The sequence below is a fragment of the Pyrgilauda ruficollis genome, unplaced genomic scaffold, assembly GCF_017590135.1.
Source record: "Pyrgilauda ruficollis isolate IOZ18807 unplaced genomic scaffold, ASM1759013v1 scaffold56, whole genome shotgun sequence".
In the NCBI taxonomy this organism is placed as follows: Eukaryota; Metazoa; Chordata; class Aves; order Passeriformes; family Passeridae; genus Pyrgilauda; species Pyrgilauda ruficollis.
Genome location: NW_024527266.1, coordinates 2,121,706 through 2,146,015, shown reverse-complemented (window position 1 = coordinate 2,146,015; position 24,310 = coordinate 2,121,706). Strand labels below are relative to the sequence as shown.

The 24,310-nt window shown below is 43.3% G+C and overlaps 1 protein-coding gene across 28 annotated transcripts in view; it reads left to right on the top strand.

The window, feature by feature from the left end:
• RBFOX2 (RNA binding fox-1 homolog 2) overlaps window positions 1–22,169 on the top strand; it is a 165,514-nt gene extending 143,345 nt beyond the window's left edge. For 4 of the 28 annotated variants that reach the window (XM_041481545.1, XM_041481547.1, XM_041481544.1 and 1 more), the window contains exons 5-13: window positions 20–112; window positions 2,830–2,890; window positions 5,275–5,328; window positions 5,462–5,554; window positions 6,676–6,808; window positions 14,755–14,797; window positions 19,742–19,830; window positions 20,752–20,824; window positions 21,937–22,154. In XM_041481545.1, coding sequence (XP_041337479.1) covers window positions 20–112; window positions 2,830–2,890; window positions 5,275–5,328; window positions 5,462–5,554; window positions 6,676–6,808; window positions 14,755–14,797; window positions 19,742–19,830; window positions 20,752–20,824; window positions 21,937–21,981 — 684 coding nt within the window. In that variant the 3' untranslated portion in view covers window positions 21,982–22,154. Of the gene's footprint in view, window positions 1–19; window positions 113–2,829; window positions 2,891–5,274; window positions 5,329–5,461; window positions 5,555–6,191; window positions 6,260–6,675; window positions 6,809–10,360; window positions 10,419–12,137; window positions 12,178–14,420; window positions 14,545–14,754; window positions 14,798–19,741; window positions 19,836–20,751; window positions 20,825–21,936 lie in introns of those variants that run through there. The other 24 variants (XM_041481548.1, XM_041481534.1, XR_005956297.1 and 21 more) reach the window with 23 other exon arrangements.
• The last annotated feature ends 2,141 nt before the right edge of the window (window positions 22,170–24,310 follow it).

Below are 24,310 nucleotides of genomic sequence, written 5' to 3'. Positions count from 1 at the left end.
CTTCTCCCGCTGCATGCAGGGATTCGGGTTCGTAACTTTCGAGAATAGTGCTGATGCAGACAGGGCCAGGGAGAAATTACACGGCACCGTGGTAGAGGGCCGTAAAATCGAGGTGCATGTCTTCAGTAATTCAATTTCTTCTTTATATTTATTCTTTTGATTTCTTTTTGTGTCTTGCCTCACTTATTTCACATTTGGATCCCAGTCTTGTGTGTGCGTGTGTGTTTGTGTCTGTGTCCTTCACCTCCCAGCACTGAAATGTATAGAAGTTTATACCCTTTACAGAATATTTTTATTATTGTTTTGGGTATTTTTTTCCTTTTCTTTCTTCTTTTATTAAGTTTTATTCCCACCCACTCCAAGTTTTTGCCCTTCTGCTGTCTTGATTTTTCCTTTGCTTCAGTTTGCGAGGCTCCGATTTCCTGTTACCAGGCCTGAACAAAACTAACTGAAAGAGTACTGTCCAACTTCTAACTGTGTCCAAAAAAGAAAGCAGGGGGCCAGCCAGTATCCTCTCTTTCCTCTGAGGCCAGTTCTCCTCCATGCAAGTGTGAGATGATGCCTGTGGGAGGGGTGGGGACACGGGGGGCGGCAGCCCCAAGTGGGCTGTGCTATACACACTGCTGGTTTCTTGATCTGCCCATGGTCAAGAACAGGTTTGGTGAAAGCTAATCCTAAAAGTTTGCTAGCTCTCGCCGCTGGGGAGGGAAGGGTTAATGTTGGCTGTGGCCATACCTTGGGCATGACTGGTGTTAACCAGTTTGGTGTTCCACTGTGTTGAAGGCTAACTGGCATCATCCCTCCCTCCTTCTTTCTTTAAAAAAAACAAACACAGACCAAAAAGTACAAATATTGAAACAAAAAAGCCGCCGTTTTTGAGTAAGATGTCTGCATATTTTGCCTTTTTTTTTTTTTTTTCTGTTTTGTTTTGTTTTTTTATTTCCCTTTCCGATGGTTTAGCGTTTAGGGCCCTTCACTTGACTCACTCTTTCCATGGTAACTATACACAATGCTGGCGATGGTACGAGTTGGCGGTAAGTGAAACAAAAGTGCTAGAGAAGAAGCTTTTTCTTTTTTTTTTTAAATTTTTCTTAAAATTACAAAAAAAAATTAAGAAAGAAAAAATCCATCTGCCATCTCACATTAACACTACGAAATGTGATTTGACTTGTTGTCCCCACCCACCTCCTTCCCCTTCTCCCCCTTTTATTTTCAATGCTGTTGAGTAATGCCGCCTGGACTTTGGATGTACATATTGTTTTGTAGCAGTCTGAGCTGTTTGATTTCTGACTTCATGGTGATTTCCCCTTGCACATCTTACTCAGAGTTACTGAACTCCAGTTTGGCTGGTTTTTATTAATGCACCCATATCCTCTTCTCTCTCTCCTGCCCCTTCTTTCTGCTGCTCTTTCTATCTGAGACCTGTTTGTAGCTGTTATTGTTTTTCCTCTCTTTTTCTTTCTGCCCCCTCCCCAGTTTATTTCTTTACTAAGTTAAATGCAGCTGTTGGTCTCTTTGCTGACTGGTGGTTTCTGATTGGTTCTGGCAATTTTTCCTTTAAGTGCTTGTGTTGCACTTTGCTGTAGCAGCTGATTTCAGGCACTCGCTCCATCTAATGATTGTCTGTGAGACCCTATCCCCTCACTCCTCCCCTCCCCACCCTCTGAATCAATTGTGGTGTGTTTTTTTTCTTTCTTTTTTTTAATCTGTGTGTGTTTAACTGCATGCTCTCAGTCTCATCATTGTTGTTTCCCATTCTTTCTTTTTTAAATGTGTAATGTTTCTATTGTTTTGGGTCTGAAACAAGAGTAAAATGTAGCTCTGGACTCCCCACCTGTGTATGCCCACCATCCATACATCTCAAGGGCCTGAGGCAGCTTCTATTTTTGTATCCTTTTTTTTTCTTCTTCACCCTGGCCTCCATTCCCATTGGGCATGCATTTTGATAAATTATTGATGATCCATAAAGACTTCACCCTCCTTGCAAGAGCTTTGAGGCTGACACGGGGCTGCAGTAACTTGGCTTCCAAACTAGTCCATCTTTTCTTTATCAGCACCATCTCTGCAGTAACACCCCACTTGCTTGAGCAGTCAAACCGCTTGGAACTGTGCAGAGCTCTGTAAAGAGGGTAGAGGGCACAGTAAACCCAAAAATTATCCAGGTCTGCTGCTATGTATTTTGTCCCATTAGTTTTGTGACAAGGAAAAAATTATCTGGAAAAAGATCTGAAAATGGTGGGTGTAAATCAGTGATTGTGGATCATCTAAGGAGTTGGTGATGTTCCAGAGATTTCCTCAAGCCTTGGGAGTTCAAATCTAATGCTGAGGGACTCCAGGCTACCTTTTCATACCCAAGTGTCCTGCCAGTGACCTGCTGGGCCACAATTCCAGCAGTGAGCTTGAGAAACAAGTCATCTTGTACATCAGCTGGTTCAGTTCCCCTGCCCTAAGCTGCAGAAATTATTCCTGCCTCTCTAAGAGACCTGGACAAAGCACCTAGGGTTTTGCCCTTTTGATCACTGAGCTGTAAATAATCCTGTGCCTAGGGATGGCAGGGTGATGGAGGATCTGCACTTTACTCTTGTTGGCCTTTTGTTTAATGCATAATTTTAAAATGCCATGTTTAGCTGTAACTTTTATAATTAAATGGCAACTGTTAAAAGTAATTTAAAGATTGCATTAATGTAAAATTAGCTGTTTAATTTTTTTTTTTGCTCAGAGAAGTATAGTGTGTATGTGTGTGTGTGTGGTATCTGAGAGTTTTTCACCATTTTCCCTAACGTTCTGTGCTTCCTTCCCTCTCCTCCCCCTCCCCTTTCTTACTTTTAGGTTAACAATGCCACTGCGAGAGTGATGACCAATAAGAAGATGGTCACACCGTATGCAAATGGTAAGAGAGACTGTTTGTACTAGTGATGAGCTGAAACGTTTGAAGAAAGACAAAAGGGAAAAGTCATGACCTCTCCTCAGGACCAAAAGGAACCAATAAAACCTCACAAACTCTTAATTTGTATCATTATACCATTCAGTGCAACCCAAAAGTGTTTGTGGAGGAATACCATTTTCCAGATTGAGAAGTGAGGACAGAGACAAGTAGGGACATGCCCCATGTGCCCAAGATGGGTGAAGGTGCCAAGGACCAATGGGTTTCCTGCCCTACTGCTGCAAACTGATTCTGTGTGGTGGGATGTGCAGTACTCCTGTGACTCACTGCATCACGTAGATACCTAAATATGAATGCAGAAACATAACTTAAGATGCTTAATCTAAGTAATTAGCTTAATAACTTAAGATAGATCAGTTTAGGTTCTGTCTGTAAAAGTACAGCTGTCCCCAAGCAACCAGCAAAACAGAGCCTTTGCACTGCTTGTTTGCTAGCTTTTTGTTTCACACTGCCTGTGTTCAGTAAATTTTCCAGTGAACCTAAACAGAGAAAGACCAAGTTGTTTCGGTAGTGTGGAATCCTGTTTCATTGGGATATCTTGGTGGTTCTCTGTGAAGTAACTTTACTTCATAGGCGTATATAGCATAAAAAGTCATTCTCCCAGCAGAACTGAATGTTGCTTTGATAAAGATTTTGAATCTGAGTCTTTGTCCTGAACCGGCAGCAAAGTTCTTTTCGGTGTGAAAATGTTCCCAAACAGTTTCATCAAGGCAGGAAGCTGCATACAGGTAGTAGCTGGTGTGACAATCTGTTTTGATTACAAAGTAAGACACCAAACTGAGAAGATAAAAATTTTTTATGTTGTTCTGCTGCCAACTTACTGAGTGGTCCCTTGCAAGTAAGTCTTACCTTGGGTACAGAGCTGGGGAAACAGGCTTGGGATCCCAAGCAAAAGGCTTGGGATTCTGGGTACCTGGAAGGAACTAGGAGATTTTGCAGCAAAAGGCAAAGCATCCATGGTACATTGTCCTGAAAACAAGGGCAGAAAATGTCATGCGTGTGACTGTTTGGTAATGAAACTTGGCTTATTTGTGAAAGTGATAATGTACAAGAATATTTTGCTTTTGCAGGCAGCAGTTTAAAGCCAGCTTTAAAGCTATGCAAAGAGATTTAGTATTAGACGAGACTTAAGGAGTACTAGCAAGTATGGTTGTATGACTGTTGTTAAACTTAAGAGTTAACAGTCCTGTTGTTGCCACCACTGGAGTATTTTGCCATCAAGGTGACCAGTGCAGCAGCAGTGTGCCTGTATTTGCAGAGGGAGCCTGCACTGCATCTGTCATGGATACTCTGCCAGCAGGTGAGGGGTTGTTGTTGATGGGCTGCAGTTCACAGAGTTGTTCATATGGCTTCTAGAGTGGTTAGAGGTGTTAAAAGTTCAGCAAGTGCACCAGGGCTCCATGACAGAGGAAGCGTATAGATTTATTTAAATAAAAATGCCTCTGTGATTGCTAGCTCAACAGCTGAGATCTTTACTGAAAGGAATGCTTTGTGGAAGCCAACCCAGATCACATTGTTAGCTTTTTATCTCTTTTCTCCCCCATTAGAGAGCTGGAGAGGAAAAAGACAGGTTTCTAGATGTGACTGGAAATATGTACCAACTCATACCCATACTTCTTTAAGCCCTGTTCTCTTGTAGGTTTTATCTTGATGATTTGCAGTGCTTGCCAATTATCCAGATTATATTGAAATAATTTCTCTGTGAAGGCTTTCACCTGAAAAGCAGCATAGAGAAGGAGAGAAATACTAAAATAACAGTGAGGAGAAAGTGTGAGATGAATAGAATGATTTCATTTTATGAACTGTAGTTGCGTAATGCAGTTAATGAGGAAATTCAAACACTGTTGCTTTTTAGCAGATCTCTAGCAGAGGAGACAGAAGGGTGTTTTGAGAATGCAAGGCTACAATTTGACTTGCCTGAGATGACAGTCTGGGCCAGTGGCTTTAGAGAGGGCTTGTATCTGCAGTGTTCCCAGTGAAAGTAGGGAGGAGCTGGCAGCAAGGCTCCTGCAGGGAATGCCAGGTTGCACATGCTCATGGCAAATCTGCATGTCAGGTAGTTGGCATTCCCACAGCAGTGCCTCTGCCTGCTGTGGATCAGCTGATGTTTTGCTGTTCCCTCCGATACAGTGACCTGGACCTAGAGCTTGACATTAGGAAAGGGCAGTTGGCCTCCATCTACACCAAGGGGGATTGAGGCGAAGCAGAAATTGGAAAGAGCTGTGCATGTGAAGCTGGGGCGCATGCAAGAGACCATTCCCCCTACCCACGCTGCCCGTTCCTTCTCTTGGTGTAGATTTTGGCATTCACTGCAGTCTTTGTTGTTTCAGGTTGGAAGTTGAGTCCTGTGGTTGGAGCGGTGTACGGCCCTGAGTTATATGCAGGTAGAGCTTAAGTAGACACTTCCACTTCTGCCATTTAACTGCAGTGGTGTTTTTTATGTTCTTAATCTGCTGTCTCTTTATAACCATTTTACGGTTTTGTTTTTGTTTTTTATTCTTTTTTAAATTAAATTAGCGTCCAGCTTTCAAGCAGATGTCTCGCTGGGCAATGACGCCGCAGTGCCCCTGTCAGGAAGGGGGGGTATTAACACTTACATTCCTTTAATCAGTAAGTAGCTCCTGATGGCCCCTGTACTGTTACTGTGCTTGAGTTAATGGTAACCTGTTACCCTTCTTCTCTCCAGTCTGTATAATATATACTTGAAAGGATGGGTCACGCTGGGAATGAGTTTACCTTGAACCAAAGTATAGTGTACAGTTGCTGTAACTTGTTCATCTGCAGTATCTTGCTGATGAACTGCTGAATGGGTCCTTCTGAACCACAAGGAGGCTGCAGAAAAAGGGGAGGGTGTGTGTGAGGAATAGGCCATTCCCTTGCTCCCCTCCCTGTATTGAAATGGAAGAAACCAAATGGACAAATCCCTAAAGTACATATTATACAAGCTGCTGAACCACGGGTCTGCAGGGCCCCTAGTGGCATGCACCTGGATGCATGCTGGGTTGGGTTTGTGCCCTGGGACTCGTTCCCTCTCAGCATCTGTTTATGACGTGTTTGCAGATGCCTCTGAGGTTTTACAAAGTTTCATCATGAGCCAGTTTACTTCAGTTTAAAGCATAATAATAGAGGCATTGCTATATGTAGTGCCAGTTATTGGTCACACTTGTTAAATGAAGGTGGACTCTGAGTAAACTGGCATTTTATGGGAAATTGCTGCTGCTGTTATATGGGCTATCTTGTCTTTCAGGCTTTAAAATGAACATACAGAGGATTGGGTGGCAAAGAGTGGGAGGGGAAAGGAGGGAAGAGACTGATGTAAGTTGGTTGACTTTAAGGGCCTCTTGACAAATTATTTTAAAGAGCCGCTGCAGTTTTGGAAGAACTGCGTGCTGTATTGATAGTAACTCCCCATGCTTCTCAGACTCTAACCAGACTGCATGGCAGTATCGAAAGGTGGGGGGATTTGAGCCCTGTTTGGGGTGGGTAAGGCATGCCAAAACATTAACCTCTTGCATGCCAAACCTCTCTGCAACCCTTCTCCCCCCAAAGGCCATGGTGTAGCAGGAAGTATGTATGGGATGCTTGCTGGGTTATAAGCATGTCCTTCTGCAGAATTGATGCCAAATGTCCCACCGCTGTGGAGCTGTTGTGTCACTTTGTTTGAAGCAGATTGTTGTTCTCTGGGGCAGAGCTTGTATCCTTTTCACCTTCCACCTTGTCTATCTTCACAGTTCCAGGCTTCCCCTATCCAACTGCAGCCACCACAGCCGCTGCATTTCGGGGCGCCCATCTGAGGGGCCGAGGAAGGACAGTGTACGGGGCAGTGCGGGCAGTACCTCCCACGGCCATCCCTGCCTACCCAGGGTAAGCACTGGTCACAAGAGCAGAGTGCTCTGCACAAATAGCTAATCAGTTAACAAAAAACCCTAAAATTGTCTGGATGGTGAGAGTCAAGATCTTGCTAGTGCCAGAGCATTCTGCACATGATGGCAACCACTGGGGGCAAATCTAAATTTTTCTGTGTTCTTGACTGAAACAATTTTCAGTACTTGCTACAGCTTAAAGTGCTGATGGGTTCCTTCTCATAATTTCTCAATTTGTCTGCATATGGTACTTGTCATCCATTGACCCAATATGTTATAGTGCTGCTGAGAAGGACACAAAGAGAAGATCTAAAATTCCTGAAAAGGTTCTGCTCTTTGTACACCATTTGTGTTTCCATATTCAGGAATGAGGAGTATTATCCATTACCTTCATGCCTCACCATCTGGCAGTAGGACACAGAAGAGCCAGTTACCCACAATGGATTTGCTTTCTTTGTTGGAGACAGTTTAAAAAGGTTTAAAACAAAGATTAATCAAGTCCATTAATTTAAAGCTGGGAGCATTTGGGATGTAGAGAGAACATAATGCAATGAAGCAATGGCAAATGTGTGGCCTTAGCATTCTTTGCCCTCAGATTTTCACTAGTAACGCAGTGCAAAAAATGCTGTTACAAAGGAGTATTCTGCTGTTTAAAAGTAGGGGGAACTAGGTCTGTATGTGAGTTTTGTTTTGGGTTTTTGTTGGTTTGTTTAAATGTGGTGGAATGAGAGATAAATCAGCAAAACCCTTCCAAACTGTCTTTTTTTTTTGTTTGTTTGTTTCGTTTCTGATTTTGAGGATGCTTTAATCATATTGTCTTGAGTTCTACTTGCCATATTTTCTAGGCAATGTTCTCAGAAAGAACAGGAGTAGAAATGAATCCTCCAACACAGAGATGTGGACTGATCCTTCTTTTCCTTTACACTAGGCCAAAGGGGAAGAAAAAAATCATAAATCTTTTATTAAGAAGGAAAGTGGAATCCGTACACATCAGTGCAGGGAGCTGGCCTGATCTATGCTGGATAAGCTCACAATACCTTCTGTAGCAGATTAAGTGAAGAGAGCTACTGTGACCCTTTTAGAGTCTAGTCTCATACTTAAAGTGGAGCTCCAGGAAGCAAGCTGCAGTGCTCATGTATCTGTCTAGCTTTGCTCTTTGGCAATTTTGGCAATGTTTGTATTTAATTCACCAGAAGACTTTAAAGGAAACCTCTTGTCTAAATATTCTGAACAGAGTGTTTCTTCTGGGTTTCCAAATCCACTTTTTTGCCACCACTCCTAGTTTGCATTCTCTATGCTCTAATCATAGCCTCTGACCTGTTACTTTTCTGTCTGTTGCTCTAAAAATGGCCCAGTCCAGTTTTGCTGGGGAGTGCTCCACAGTGAAACAAAGCAGCAAAGCTGAGCTAAGTGCTACCATCTAGCAGAATATGAAATATTTGCACCAGGGAGGGGGAATGTGCTTTTCATCCCTGGTAGTAACAGCTAGAGCATTCCTAGCCAGAGGCTGTCATGAGTGGGGCACTGGGAAGGCCTTGTCTTTGATGTAAATCCAGCCTGAGTCCCATGTAAAAGGTTTATTTTCATTTGAAATATGGGCCAGGCTTCAGTGATTAGCCCTTCCAAATACTGTCTCATATCTGTGTTTACTGGTATTACACTGAATTTTTCTGACCCTGCTGACTGATCCCATGTCTTCATGGGCAGCATACTACCTAGTAACCATTTACAGGGCACCAGCAAGCAAGGCAGATTCACAGAGGCCCAGAACTGTCCCTAGTCCCAAGCACTGGGATGTAATTAACTACTACTGGTGTTTTTTGTCATCACAGTCTGCGTCTCTGCAAGATACTTCATAGAACAAATTGGATTCCTAGTGGAATAATACCAAATGTGCAATTCAATTCCATGTTGCAGTAACCTGTAGGACAGCCGCCACTCAGTGTGAGCATTGTTGACCTCCATGGGGTCATGGACAGGCACATGTTCCTGACATCTTGCCCTCCATCGGTTACTTTCTTCCTGGCCAGTGGAAAGATGACACCATAAGATCAGTCAGCAACATGAATGACCAAGACATAGTGAGTAATGTGGAAGAAGACAGTAAAGTAAGCTGCAGGTTAACTCAAACCTGATAGAAGGAATTGGTTTTCCCAAACCTCAGTGGTGTTTAAGTTACAAAACTTAATCATTGCATTTGAGAGCTTAGCAGAATTTTAAAAATACAGAATGTAGATTAATAAAAGCTCATTGGTATTGCCATACTGGATCAGACCTGAGCACCATCCAGGTTAGAATAAGTTTTGACAGTGTCAAATGCTAAACCAGAGGAAGGTGCAAGAAATCATAGCTCTTAATAGTTTTAATATTTATTTCAAGAGCTCAGGATTTGCTAATGCATATGTGGAATGCCCATACTTATGCATGGCCATGGTTGTTTATCCAAAGAAGGGTTTTGATACCTCAGAAAGCAACTGCTTAGGCTATTGTAGGTGAGTTAGATAGTCACCTAAACCTGACTTCGAACACTAATGCAACCTTCAGTTTTAACTGAGGTGCCACTTGGTAGAAACAAGGAGACATTATAACCTCTGACATAAAGCACAAGTAAAAACTGTACTGGAATATTGCCCTGATTTGTAGCAGCCATGCTTTTTAAATGAGAATGCTAATAAAAATGCTATATAAATAACAGAAAAAGACCAAAAGCTGAAAGAATCCAGACAGTCTGAAAAAAACTCACCTACTGTAAAACTCTAAAAGTTAAATAAGCTTGATAAATTTTATTTCTCAAACTATAGGTTAGACATTCACTTGTGCATGGTCATTAAGTACCTATATGAATAATAGACTTGCCATAGTAAAGAGTAATTTCGTCTAGGAGTGTAAATACATACGAGATTCACTTTTTGGATTTGAAGCCATAGTAGACAGAAGACTAGATACAGGGCAGCAGACAGCTTTGAGGGTTTGAAGTGGTTTTTTTGCTCCTTTTCCAACACAACAGTCAGCTGTTGGTACACCTAAATGTTATGCTGGCTACTTTACAAAACCGGCCTGTTTCTTTTTCCCTTAGATGTGTTTTAGCACAGCTAGTAGGCTTTTCACAGATTGCACCAAGATTTGACTGGCTGCCAGATTGTTTTATACTTCTGGTCAAGCTACATAACCGGAATATGGTTCTCAGATGAAGGAATTCTCTGGTTTTGCTAGCATTAAGAATCACAAATATGGATATTCTACCATATAAATAAACCTTGCTAAATTTCAGCCCTGGAAGTTGATGTCAGTCACGTCCTAACAAAAGATGGAGGATTCATGTATGTTTGGGTGTTTGGATCCCAGAACTCTTACTCTTACCTGTTATTAGTGTTCCTTGCAGTTTTCTCTGGAGAGCTGATGCTAGCATCTCTTGCTGATAGAAATAGTGGCCTGATCCAATGTGGTAATGCTTATGTTCATCCAACTGATTGTGTTTGGAATAACTGTTAAAACTGCTAATCTGTTCATAAACCAAGTCACTTCCTCTGTCGTGCGTTTGCCTTTCCTGCAGGAGCAGGTGGAGTATCACTGCTAAAACACTCCTGGTCCTAGATAGAGAACCCAGCAATGTAAGTCACTGCCCCAGGAGCCAAACTCTTTGTTATGTGGTTGTAAAATTATAGCTTCAACAAACATGATCTTATGGCCTGCTTCTCCCTGCTGAAGTGGCTCCCTTCTTCCTCTAACAAGGGTCTCTATCTTCATACCTGCTCCCAGCGCTCTTGGAGACTACAGTAACTTTGTCCATTGGGAATGGAGTGTACTTTTCCTGGGGAAGGCAGCAAGACTAAATTATTCAAGCAGTAGCTAACACTGCAAGATTTTTTTTTGTTTTATTTTTTTAGTAATAGCATGCAGAATTTTGGCAAGATCTGCTGGGCTTTTTTGTGTGTGTGCCTTACAATAGGTGGGTGTCTGAGGGTGGCAGGCTCTTGGCAGCATTTCACATTCCATCTGATGAGTAAAAAATGATAGTCAAAAGAATAGCTAGTGTTCCATACCTTCTTTTTTCTTAATGTTATGGGTAAGTCATGCACATCAGATCCATGAACATCGCAGATGGTGGGATTAATGCTTTTTAAAGCCTTGAGCAAGTTTGTGTGGAACTCTTCAGAGGACAAAGCTGGAGGAAATTCCTCAGTATGTGAAGCACACGCTGAACTCAAATGGGTGGGGGGCATCCCCTCTCTTCCTTCCTCATCCTTCCCCAACCCATGTCCCCAGAGTGAGCTGTGTAGTCTTATGCTAGTGAACGCTCTGGTAAGAGCAGCTGTTTGGGAACCCCAGGCTCTGTTTAACAGTTTTTGTGCTTGAAGTTCTGAGAGAAACAAAACTATGGCTTAAAGCAGAAAAAGCACCATCCCATGGAAACCCTTCCAGTTGCTCCTCTCTGCTATGGAATAAGTAATTACTACCAGGGACTCCCACTGCACCTTTCAATTTTCGGATCTTGGACCAGTCACCTAACCTTTTTAGCTCATTATCTCTGCTTGTGAAAGCAATGCATTGTGGGTATTTTTGGTTTTTTCTTTTCAATTACATTTCTCTGTGTTTACTTTGATCAGAATTGATTGACTTGTTTTCCTGAGGTGTTGCATCGGTTCTTTAAGATGCTGAATAATAATACTTTGCATGCTTGTGTGATCAGCCAAATCTTATCGCATGTCTAATGTGCAGGGTAAAAGCAGGTGATGTATGGATGTCAGAAACAAAAGTCATGCAGCCCTGTGAAGCCTGAAAAATGTAATCGGGCACAAGTCTCTGAACCACACTTCCTGACCTAGGTGACTCCAGCCCCTGTGGGATGCCTTCTGTGAAGGGCTCCTCAATTTCACAAGCCCACTTCATTAAGCCAATGTTTCCATGTGTTTTAGGGGGTAACTAAAATCATTCCAGGAGAATAACCAAGAGTGGAGGTTTCTAAACCCTTGTGTCTCTCTTCAGGACGTCAGATCTTTTTGAGTCAATATTTACTGTACAAGATGGTGGTTCCCCTCCGTCTCTCCTTTGCATACTGTCTCCCCCTCTGCCCACCCCTTCCCCCTTTGCATGCCATGGAAGATGACTTGGAGCCGTGCGTGCGCACACACGTTCTCTTGCTGATTTGCTCCTGCCAAAAGCCCAGGTTGTGGATTCATACATCACCTGCCTGTGTAAAACGCATGTGCATGCTGCCGTCCTCAATAACCGGAATGTGTTTTCTGTTCTTTTGTTTTTTGTTTTTTTGTTTTGTTTTCTTTTTTTTTTTTTTTTTGTTTTTTTTTTGTTTTTGTGTGGATTTTCTGCAGTGTGGTTTACCAGGACGGATTTTACGGTGCTGACCTCTATGTAAGTACACACACCGGAGCCTTCTTTGTCCCCAACCCCTGACAAGCCAGCCTTTTTTTGGTTTTTTTTTCTTTTTCTTTTGGTTTGTTCGTTTGGTTTGGTTTTTAAAATATCATTTACTTTAATTTTCTTCTTCCTTGTGGATATATATTTATATATTTAGGAATGCAAGCATGCTTCTCTGTCACTGCGCTTGCCCCTGGGTGCAAGACCTAAGCCTTTGGGTTTCCTGATCATTGCCAGGGTCAGTTTATTGGGTGTCCTGTCCCCCATATGCACACTGGTACTAATCAACCTGAGAGATGATTAGCAAATTAAAATTTCTCTCAACACTTCTCTCATTTACATAATTTGGATATAAAAATAACAGGACTGGTTTAGCCTCAGACCTTCCTTTCCTTCTCCCCCTCTTCCCTCCCCTTTCTCTTCCCTCTTGGGGCCCTTTCGGGTTTGATTTTGTGTAGCCCACACTGCGCTGTACAAGTTGTATGTTTAAAAATGTCCGTGTGCCACTGGGATGTGGAGATTATCCCTTTGGGGAAGACACTGAGACTGATTAAAAATGGAGGCTGAGATGCTAGAGTGAAAACTGACATCTCATTTTGCTGGTAGGAATGTCACCTAAATAGGCTAGATTGTCTCACCTCTTTAGGGAATTGTAAAGTACAAATATGTGGAGATGTTTGGTTACAAGAGTCAGCAGCCTCCTCCTGTTTGGCAATTAGCTGTTATACCACGGGAGACTTTGTCCTGTCATTGTCTTTGTCCTACCCAGTCAGTCTGTATTGCAAATCTCCAGGGAGTCTGTGTGTACATAGGTGGGTTGTGGATGGAGGTATTTGAACTGGCTAGTGAGAATAGTGCTTTCCTCTCCAAGGGAGAGCTGCTGCAGAGCAGGAATATGGTAGGAACTTGCCTTTCAAAGTCAAAAGGTTCAGTTGCCACTGCAACTCATAGCCTGCCTGGCTTTATCAGAGTTCCCAGTTGTGGCATTGTAGGTCATAGCTCTCTGGAGCTGGGAAGTTTTGTACAGTATGGGTAGGGACACAATTGTCAGCACGAATTTCACAGTCCTGCTCCTTTGAAGGTGCTATTCCTGACATTTATAAAGAGGACCTGGAGTTAGACTCGGGATAATGGATGGAACTAGCTTTTGGATTTTGTTGGCTTATATGGAGGATCAAGTTCTAGACAGGTGTTTTTCCCAGCCCAGAGAGAACAGTTGGAAGATGTGCTGTCTGACATAGAGAGAACTGCGTGCATTTCTTCACTCTTCCGTACACTATCGTGTGTGCAGTCCTTTAAAGATTGATCTCCCTAGTCAAGTGTTTCTTTATAAAGCTGTGTCAAGGACTACAGAAGGTTCTGTGTTTTTCTGCCTCACTCCTAAAACACTACCTTTACTGACACTGATTTTGCTATGACATGTAACCAAGAAAATGAGTGGTGCTTAGTGCCTCTTCCCACAGAGTATGGCATATAAAAGGCTGCCATGTTGAAAGGGAAGTAGTCTGGCCAGTGTTACTCCCTATTTTTGAGAAAGCTTCTTCAGAGCTTTTGTTGGGGAGGAGAGGCTTATATAACATGTAAGTACAGAAACTTCAGCAGTGAAGAACACCCATAACCACTTGGTGCTTCAGGGCAGTACCACCACATAACACAAAGCCAAACCCCCAGGTCAGGTTAGAACCATTAGGTGGATTTCTGGTGACTTTGCTCTTGGTGGCAGTGATGTCACTGTCAGAAAGCAGGATGATGGAAGAGAGGACTGCATCAAAGTGGATGATCGTGCTTTTTCCTATGTTATTGCTGGCCAGAGCCCTCCAATGGAGCTCAGTTATCATTATCCAAACTTGAAGTTGCCCTTCCAAACAATTTGCTTGGCACAGGTGGAATGACTTCAGTGTCCCTGTGTCTCACTGATTCGTTGTGCTTTTCACTGCAGTGCTTCTATCCCTCTGGTTGCTGTGATAGGTTTACCCAGATTCCGGAAGATATGGCAGAGGACAGTTCAGTTAGGACTGGGGGGAAGTTAAATCAAGGTTCTCTTAAGACTTCTGAGTCCGTAGGGTTGTGGAAAGGAGCTGAGCTGGCAGGGAGTGGTTAATGCTAGGTGAGATGAAAGGGAAGTGTCCCAAGTTTGGGCTGCTTTTTCTGCATATATGCTATGCACCGATTTCTCATTTTCCTCCTCCTCCTTTTCCTCACTCCTTTTTTCTTTCCTGGGGCAACCATCCTGCTAGCCATTTCTTCTGTGAAGAAGGCATTCCATCTGTTGTTGGATGCGTCCCACTCTGGCAAGACACCTGAATTGATAAAACAACCTGCCCCAGGATGCAGAGGGCTTCATTTCGGATCATAAGAAAGGTTATCTTTCTTCTACAATGGGGTCAATCTGGGTGGCGGGGGGGGAAACCCAAACAAACCCACCTGTGCAAAGACTGCTCCTGCCTGTGAAAAGCGTGCTTGCATCCACTGGAAAGAAAAGGCTGGTGAGCCCCGCTGTGGGCTGTATGTATGATTGTTTCTTTCCACAGCTGTGTTTTTTTGAACTGCTCTTCCTGTGTTCTGTTATAGAATAGTCTTACAGGAACCAATCATTAGCGCTAAAATACCTCAGGTAGGAGTGCCAGTGTGACCTGCCAACCAATCAGATTGTGGATTGCAGTGGAAAAAACTGAATTATACTAACCATTCCAGCACCACATTAGAGATGGGAACAGAGGCTTTTTTAGAGCAGCGCAGACTCACGTATGAGCCAAGCCCCCGCTGTAGCAGGGTGGCGTGTGTCCAGATTTCATACCAAGTGGCATTTCACTCAAAAAAACCAAACAAAAACCAATCAAAAACTAAAAACCAACAAAACTTTAATTCAGTGGAAAGGTTAACAAGGTCATGCTTGTCCCATTACCATGTAGAAGCACCTGCTGCAATGGACACCGTTGTCCTGTCACCTCTTCTAATTCATTCATGCTCATTCCTGGTGCACGTATGCCACCCTTCTAATACAGAAATACCAGAAGCGGTTCTAGCCCTTTCTGCTTCTTAACTTCTGTTGTATGGAAGTATGAGGGTGGAGAAGACACATCTGAGAGATGACAAATAAAGACCCTAAAAATTGGGCTTGCTGCCTAAACCTGGCAAGCACTAAAATGTACCTAACTGGTACCGTGAGTTCCATATTTCTCTGGGGTTGTGGACACACTTGTGTCCTAGGGGCAGAATGGCTCTTTGGAGTAAAGAGGGCAGTGACATACTTTGTGTGCCCTTCTAAGGCAGGAAGGGAAAAGGAAAAGGGAGATTTATACCACACTGGCATAGTAAGCTGTAGTTTTGGATTTCCTCTTGCTCTCATTGGATTCATCACCTGATACGGACTTGAGGAGTGGAGGAGATGTACTTGAGCTGAACTGCATAAAATGCTACTTTATTTTCATTAACATACTCAGTAATTGGAATGCTGCTTTAGTTGGGATTGCAGCTTCCTGTATGTGTTGTTTTCCCATGTTTGTCATTCAGAAAATATAAGACAATACTGAAAAAGCTGCCCTCTAATGTTAAAGAAGGAATTTAAAGTTAAAATATTGCTTTGTTGATGAGCGAAGGACAGTAACATCACAGAAGAATAGTTTTAAATTTGAGCTTTTGTTCATTCCCAAGCAGTACAGCTGTTGGACAGCTCAGGTCTGTAGGCTCAAGCACTACATGGGGAAAGGGATCCAGCATAGCCCCAGCAAGACTGGAATGCCAGATAGACTGAGAAAGAGAACTTGAATCAAGATAAGCAGCATTTAGGCTGGTGTTCGTTTCTCTCACATGGTCCCCAGACAGTCCAAAAGCTTCTACCAAAAAGGGCTAATCTTAATTTGCACAGTCCTTTTGGTTGTTTTTAGTGCCCAGTGAAAATGCATAAGCCTTCTCACTAGTTCCTATTCCCTTATGGAGGCAGTAATTAAATTATCCCATTGATAGAAACGTCTCAGACAGAACATCTTCACAAGAAGCTCAGCTACACTTACTTCTTTTGAGATGAGACTAAAGATTTTTAAAAACTGAACCTGTATGGGTAACCTGTCCCTGTGGAACCAAACAGGTGGAGTGGGAGTTTGCATGGCTGTCCTGAGTTTCAGGCACTATGCCACTCATTGGTTTCTTCTGTTGCAGTTTGGCTGTGGCACTGAAGGAATGTGTTGAAGCTGGCAGGGCCCTTTTTTTCCTTTCTTTTTTTTTTTTTTTAATCTTTTTTTTTTTTTTAATAATTCTTTCTTTCATTTGGAAACACATTTTTCCCTCTTGGTTACTGTGGTGGCAGGTGCTCTATGCTGTTACAATTTTTATTTACCTAAAGTGGGTGGCACCAGAAATCACTAGGGCTCCTAGGACCTTGCAGATGAGCTCTGCATATCAGTTATAAGTTTTGTGTGAACAGGAATACCAGGAGAAAATATCTGGTGCATTGGACAAGCTGAACAGGCTTTAGATGCATTTACTGAATTATATAGGTGGATCCTAGGTTATGGAGAACAGGAGCATCAGCTGGATAAGGCAACCTGTACAGTGCCTGCTCTGTACGGTCCCAGAGCTTGGTGAAAGGATTTATATAAAAACAAATTATAGTTGCAACAGTTCTTCCTCTTTCCTCCACCCTATTTTGGTGTGCTTGGACCTGCCGGTCATGCTAAATACATCCCGTCTCAGAAATCTCCCAGCTGTCCACACTCATTGCTCCTCTGACAGGAATGCACCATGGCCATTATGATCCCCATTTTTGGTTTTATTTGAAGTACACATAAGTAGGCTTTGCAGATTGCTTTGAAATGAGCAGGTCTGCCTGTATGTGTGTACCTCTATCCTGAGATTTTTTTTTTCCTTTTTTAAATGACCAGTAGCTTCAGTTTGCATCAGTGCATGGTTAAAAAGCAATACATGTCAGCTATTTCTTAACTTCATTTCTCCAATGAATTATTTCTCCTGGTTTTTTTTTTTTGTTGTTTCTTTTTTCTTTTTTTTTTTTTTTTTTTTTTTTTTTTTTGTTTATTGTGCAGTTGACTGAAGAAATGTTAACATCCCGCTCTAAATCTCTCAGTGGAGTCTCTGTTCCCTTCTCTGATATAACAGATGGGTTATTGCTTGTTATAATTATTAACATTGTGGTGTGGGACAGGGCTAGGGTGGGAGCCATCCTGGGGGGCGAGGGCGGATGCTGCGGGCGTCGTTAAGGTTGGAATGTTAACTCCAGTGGTGACTGACTGTTTCCGTAATAGCAGGTTGTTGTGGCTGCACGCTCTAGTACTTGAGGCTGTGTACTTCACTGAGCTTGTGGTAGAGCCTAGGGCGAACTGCTGTCCCAAGAGAATGCTGGGATGGATAGAACTAGCCAATATGAGTCTGAACGTGGTGACTTTGCTGGTTGTTCTAGCTCCAGATGTCAGCATGCTTAGTTTTTAATTTTGATTAATAAATGTTACTCCATTCCCCCTCCCACACCTGATTCCAAACCTTCTTTCTTCTTCTTTTTTTTTCTTTGGGTTTTTTTTTTTTTTTTTTTTTTTTTTTTTTTTTTTTTTTTTTTTTTTTTTGTTTTTTTTTTTTTTTTTTTTTTTTTAAATTTGGTTTTGTTCTGTTTTGTTTTCCTTTATGAGAGACATGAGTTAAAAGACAATTATATGATAAGCCTTTTTGGTTTCAAACTGCATCTTGCTGTCATGTTCAGAGTATGTGCCAGGCACGTTTGAAGCAGCTTCTGGTCTGAAATGTGACTGGCAAGTGTGGAAGTGTGGGGCAGAGTGGGAGCCAAGGGTGCCAAGGGTAGTGCCTGGAGAAAATGCCTCCTACACCGTGCCCAAGTGACAAATCAAGGGGTCAGGAAGCATCTAAGCTAAGGGGATACTGCAATGACATTGATATAAAGTTTTGTCTTAATTTGGTGAGGTTAATGAAGATTGGATTTGGATTAAGGCTGCACCTCATTCCTCTGGCCTCTGTCATGTTTTACATGGTGGTACAATGGTAGCATGGCAAAACCAAGCTAAACGTCCCCAGCCGTCAATCCAAAATGCAGGATTTGAAACAGCCAGGTGAGATTAAAAGGGCTAAACTGTAACATGGCATCTTTTCCAGGCCATGTGGTGATGTTTCACAGGTGTTGCTTTTTACATCTGTGTTGCTTTTTCAGCTGTTAACTAGAAGATTGAAGAGGCTGCAACTCCCTTTTCTCTGGAGTAGGAAAGGGTCTCCAATATTCATTTAAAATCATTGAATCATTTCTAATTTAAAAGCTACCCAGGTCCAGACTGAGCACTGTTGAGCAAAGACAAAGTTCTGTAGTGGAGCTGATCTTGTACTCTTAGTTCCTTGTATGCAAAAAATATATAGGGAAGAAGTGATACAGGTATGTTGAGCTGATTCTGGAGGTGAAGAGCATGACTCTGCCTTCAATGTCAATTGGAAGAAAAAGGGAAATGTCAATTGGAAGAAAAAGGGGGGGGGAAAAAAGCCAGAAACAATCTGGATTTTTTTTCTTTTTTTTTTTTTTTTGTGGCTCACTGTGTTTTTAGAAAGTCAAAACTATGTTTCATTCACTAAGCCTTCACCCCAAGTTAAAAAATGTGTTCAGAAATACAATAAAGATCTAACCAGGCTTCAGAGCCCTATTTGCTGCCTGCTATGCCACCTTTGTCCCTATCTGAAAGGTGGCTGGCCTTGGTCTTCGAGTACTGCAGGCCTTGCTCTGCCCCAAGAGCTCCTTGAGTTCCAGAAGGAGACTTGCAGGTCTTCTCTGAGTCAGAATTCACATTTTGACAACAGAGCTGTTAAGTACATTTTTAGTCACTACCTCTGATCACCTTTGCTACAGGTGTGTAGCATGGGCAGAAATACAGCAGCAGAACAGACTGTTCTGGCATAATTCTCTTGATTTGTTTCTTTCTTATATGGAGAGGAGGGGAGAACAGTCTGGCTGGCCTCAATATTGGTGTGCTTGTTGACAATCCTGAAGCCAGTGGGGACTGTCTTCTCTGACCATCTTTTCCTGATTACTTTTCACCACCTCTGACTACTAATACTTTTGCACATGTGAACCAAATTAAATTCTAGCCCTTTGGGTTTTCCTGGCTGTAAAAGAGAGAGGGTAAGGAAAAAAGTAGGAATTTCTCTGAATGGTTCCCTTTCTAAAATACTTCATAGAAAGTGTCCACCTCTGATTTTCCCTCCTTAAGAGGAAGGGGCCATAGAAATTACCTTGCCTGCAAGATTCCAGGTCTTTCCTGGTTTCCATTTCCTCCATGCCAAATTGCATTTTCTGTAGGGTTGTAACAATGCTCAGTTTTCCTTTAGTGTATTCCTTTTGCTCAAGAGGATAATGGAAGGGCCTCCCTGGTCCCTCTAGGGAAAGGAATATACGTGAGTTAATAAGTGATGCTTGTGATAGACATGACATGAGAGCTGATGCAGTTTGAAACACTTCCTCTCCTTGTGATGTGTGTGACTTTTTTTTTAATATTTTTTTTAATGCTCTCCATGGGTGGACAGGTATCTGTAAAGTCAGTTCTCTTCTCTCCTGCAGGGTGGATATGCAGCCTACAGATATGCACAGCCTGCTACTGCAACAGCAGCCACGGCCGCTGCAGCCGCTGCAGCAGCTTACAGCGATGGGTATGTAAGGGAGGTGTCCATGGGGGCTAGCTTGCTGTGCCCAGGGATTCAAGGAGCATTGATCCATCACAGAACTTCTGCTTCTTTCCCCCATTTCGTTGTCTGACCTGCACTCGCATGTGCACACATGCATGCACCACCCAACACGGAAGACTTGAGTGCACGGTTTGTCTCTGCTCCTGGACAGTATTGCTCTTAGTGTATGTGAGCTGGCACAGATCCTGACCTCTTCCCTGTCCTTGTGATTCTCCTCTGCACAAAGCAGGCAGTGTGGTTACAGCCTCAGAGTCAGAGATCAGGCTTTGGGCAGGCTACTAAATCACTGGGTGCGTTTCTCTCCCCCTCATAAAGTAAAAATAACTCAGCTCATGCAGTGCTCTAGGATCCTTTAGCATGCAGCTCTGAATAGATACAAAGGATTGTCTTCATCAGAGTGCTTGCCTTGAGATTTTTCATTGCCTGTGCAATGAGGCCATGTTTTAATCCTAGCACATTAAAGTTTATGCTCCTCTCATAGTGGAGAATCCCTCACTGCTTTCCATTCAGCAGCTGTTACCGTGCCAGTAGCGCTAGTGCCAGCAGTCACTCTGGTCCCCAATTGCATCACACAATTACCCAAAGGTAAGGGATGCACTGGCTGACATTTCAAAGGTGCTGACCTCTTTCCTGAAGGTCAGGCTCATGGCCAGTGCCACATTCCTCCTGGCAGGCCGTTCTCTCACCCATCTCATACAGTGCATGGCAGCATGCTCATAGGATCTCTCTGCAGAGGAGCTGCCCGCGTGCCTGTGTGTGCATGGATGCATACATGTGTGTGCAAGGGCATGCTGCTGCTTCCATCACCTGTGGTCAGAGAGCTATTACTCTGCCCCTCCCAAGTGACTTTGTTTTTTCTTTTATATCTTTTCTCCCTCTCTTCAGTTATGGCAGGGTGTACACAGCAGATCCTTACCATGCCCTTGCCCCTGCCGCTAGCTACGGAGTTGGCGCTGTGGTAAGTGGGATTTTCTTTCTTGTGCTGTTTCTCATTTCCAGCATGGGGAACAGCCACTGGGTATCATGCACTGAAACCTCACCTACCCAGAAAAACTTCTTTGTTAAGGGAGGAGGTCCTTAGCAGCAGTGCTGGGTTCCCAGTTGTTCCGCATTCATGTTTATGTGTGCACTAAGAAAGGAACCAGGCTGTAGGAGACCAGTTATTACTCGGTCTCACACATCATCTAGTACAATAGGAAATGAAAATCAATAGCAGACAGAACTGCCAGGAGCCAGAACACTGTTGGTGAATCAGTGGAACTGTATCGAGGTGATGCATAGAGCAAATATCAGCAATACTTAGAGATTCAGGATACCCTTTTTTGCCATTTTCAGTTCTAGGAAGCAAGGGAGTAAGTTGTTCTTGTGACATCTTGCAGCAAAGCTGCTTCACTTGGTTCCCTCTTGCACTGGTGGAAGGATGCGGTGTCCTGCCTGCCAGCAGTAGTTATGCAAGGGCAGGATGAGGTATGCTGGCATTGGAGGGGAGTGGAGCAGCTTGCTGAAAACACATGCTTGCCCATCTGCTGGCCAGTGCAGTATCTATGGTGTTGCAAAGGCTGGAATACAAATGTGCTCAGAGAAAAAGACACCTAAAAATAGATATCTGCAGTGTAGCACCTCCATTTCAGCCTCAGCTCACCATGTGGATTCTCTTTAGGGTCAATGAGGGAAAAGCAGGTAATTCTAGGATACCCAGTCATCATATCTATTTTAGACCTTTACCTTGAGGTGAGGTGAAGAGCATCCTAGAAGTTCTGGTCTCCGCAGTCTCTAAAGGCAGCCTGGACAACTGGCTTGAGATTAGGACTGGTGAGTCCCCTCTCTGGTACCGAATTTCCTTCCACCAAGACTTGCCAAACTTCACCTCCAGCTGGCTGGCCATGAGCATGCCCTCCTGAGCCACATCTTTGGTTTTGCAGGCAGAGTTCTCTCTTGCTTCTTAGAGGTGCTGATGGTGGTGGGTCAGTGCCAGGACAGGTCCTTCCAGAAGCATTTGGGTGCTGTCCTGCATATCTCTACACAGTTCTCCTCCTAACAAGCTTTTCTTCTCCCGTTTCATTTCTACAGGCGAGTTTATACCGAGGTGGCTACAGCCGATTTGCCCCCTACTGAAGTGACGTGAGCCCCCTGCAAGTGGGACAGCCCCCCCAGTTCATGAGGCCTGGCTATTGCAATATTTACTAGTAGAGGAACTCTATAGCAAGTCTTCGAGGAAAAACAAAACAAAACAAAAAAAAACAAAAAAAACAAAAAAACAAAAAAAAACAAAAAAAAAACCCACAAAAAAAAAAAAGAGAAAATACTTTTTTATACCTCACTATGTTCTTCGAATATGTATTTTTTTTCCTTTAAATTTCTGCCTTTAATTATTTTGTTCCAAAGATTGTGCTTTTTTTTTTTTTGGTTTTTTTTTTCATTTTTGGATTTTTTTTAACTGTGGTAAAAATAATGCATTTCCGTGTATGTATGTTGGTGCATAGCTTATCCTACCAATCACGGAAAAGGCGATTAGCGATAAGGAAAGCTGTTAGAAACTGATATCATGCAATTAATCAGGAACATGCAGACAGAGTTACTTCCCTGGGTCTGGTGCTTGGTGCCTGTGAGACAGGAGGACGTGAGGGAGAAGTCTCCACCTGCCGTGTTTCTGGTCTGCAGAAGGAAGCACACTTTGGCTGTGGCTGGGACCTGATTGCTGGTGGGAAATAGTCGTTTACGTTTGGAAATGGGGGAAATGCAGAGACTTTCTTTGTTTCTATCACCATCTGACGCACACAGGTTTGTGACAGTTTCAGCAGTGTCAGAACTTTAGAATTCACAAGAGAAGAGTCCCTCAACCTGCCCAAAGACTTCAACTATTACCTGCTCTATAGGGGACAAGACTTTGAAAGGAGTTTTTGATAAGGATGATCTTTTCCCCACACACAGAACTTCTACTTGGTGATTTTTTCCGCTGCAGGTGGCTGTAATTGTCATAGTTTTCATTCCTCCTTTTGAAGATCTTTTTCTCTTGCTGTCCCTTTCCACCCCTTGGTTCCTCGAGGAGTGGCAGATGCAGTGCAGGATCATGCAGAGTACCTCTGTTGTGGGCAGCAAGTGATTAAACTTGGGAAGGTGAAGCACCTGCAGCCTTGCAGAGGAAGAAAGCGAGCAGAAGAGTTGAGCGTGGCACATGCTCTGAGGCCCAGCATGCAGGGGCTCTGCTCCTGGGCTGCTTAGGTGCTTCTGCAAGTAATCTGTTTCAAATAACATGAGTGAGGAAAAACCAGTCATGCATAAGCTGCTTGAGGTGAGGGACAAGCTTGTGGATTTGTGTGGGGGAAGAGGATCTTTTATATCTAAATGTGATCCTGAAGTAGTTTTGTATCTGGCAGAAGCAGTTTGTGCAAGCTCTGAATTCATAGGAACTTCTTACCACAAGCTATTTCAGGCCCTTCCATAGCTGCATTGGAGCCCCTGGGTTTGTTTTGCCCAGCTTCTCACAGAATGTTGTGCACCTGGTCTGCTGAGTCCATATAGACACTACATATTAGAAGACTTGGAAGGATAGAAACTATTTAGCTGAAGGGTCCACGACTCCCAAGACCATCTCCCTTCTGCTCTCACAGACAGAGAATTCGCTGTGTTTCAAAGACAGAAAACTCAGATGACTGTGAGCTGTGATGTGATGCGGAGTTGCTGCTCTCCAGGCCTCCCAGTTCAGCTACTGGCTCCTAGAGTGCTCCCAGTAAAGCCAGTGGTCAGAGGCAGGCTCTAATCGCATGCTGGAGAGATGCAGAAGTGTAATTGTACCGGGCTGCCTCGACTCTGTGCATTGGTGCTGGGGTGAGCCACTGCCCTCAGAAGGGCAGCGCCGAGTATGGATTTGTTGGCGGAGCCTCTCCAGCTCCTGTTGAACACCTGCTTTTCCATCCACCACTGATACAGAATAGGAGAATTCCTGCATTTAACACTAAGCAACATCAGCAAGCAGAGGTCTCACTCCTGGGGGAGTGTCCTGCTCCAGCCACACACAACCACACACTTTTTGCTCTTCCCCAGTGATACATGGATCTTCTCCGTGCACAGCAGAGTGGAGGCACCTCAGATGGGAAGAATGGGGACGCCATTAGTTAAGCTAGAGACCCTGAAGCTATTGATTTTTCTGGAGGAATAGCTAGATAAAGGGGACACCAAACTGCCAGCCTGTTGGCCACCTATTTTTTTTTTCCTGGTTTTACTGTTGGTTTTTTACTTTTTTTTTTTCCAAGCCAAAGTTTGGTTTGTTGCTGTTATGACAATTTTTTGTTGTTTGTATATAAATACTTTAGCTTGAAAATAGGGAGGGGGAGAACAGGGTGTTGGGGCTTTCACAAAATCTAGGAAACAAGGGAGACTTGGCATGTTTGGGGGTTTTTACTGCCTGAGTTGGGGTAGAAGAGGGAAGACTTGTGGTAGAGAT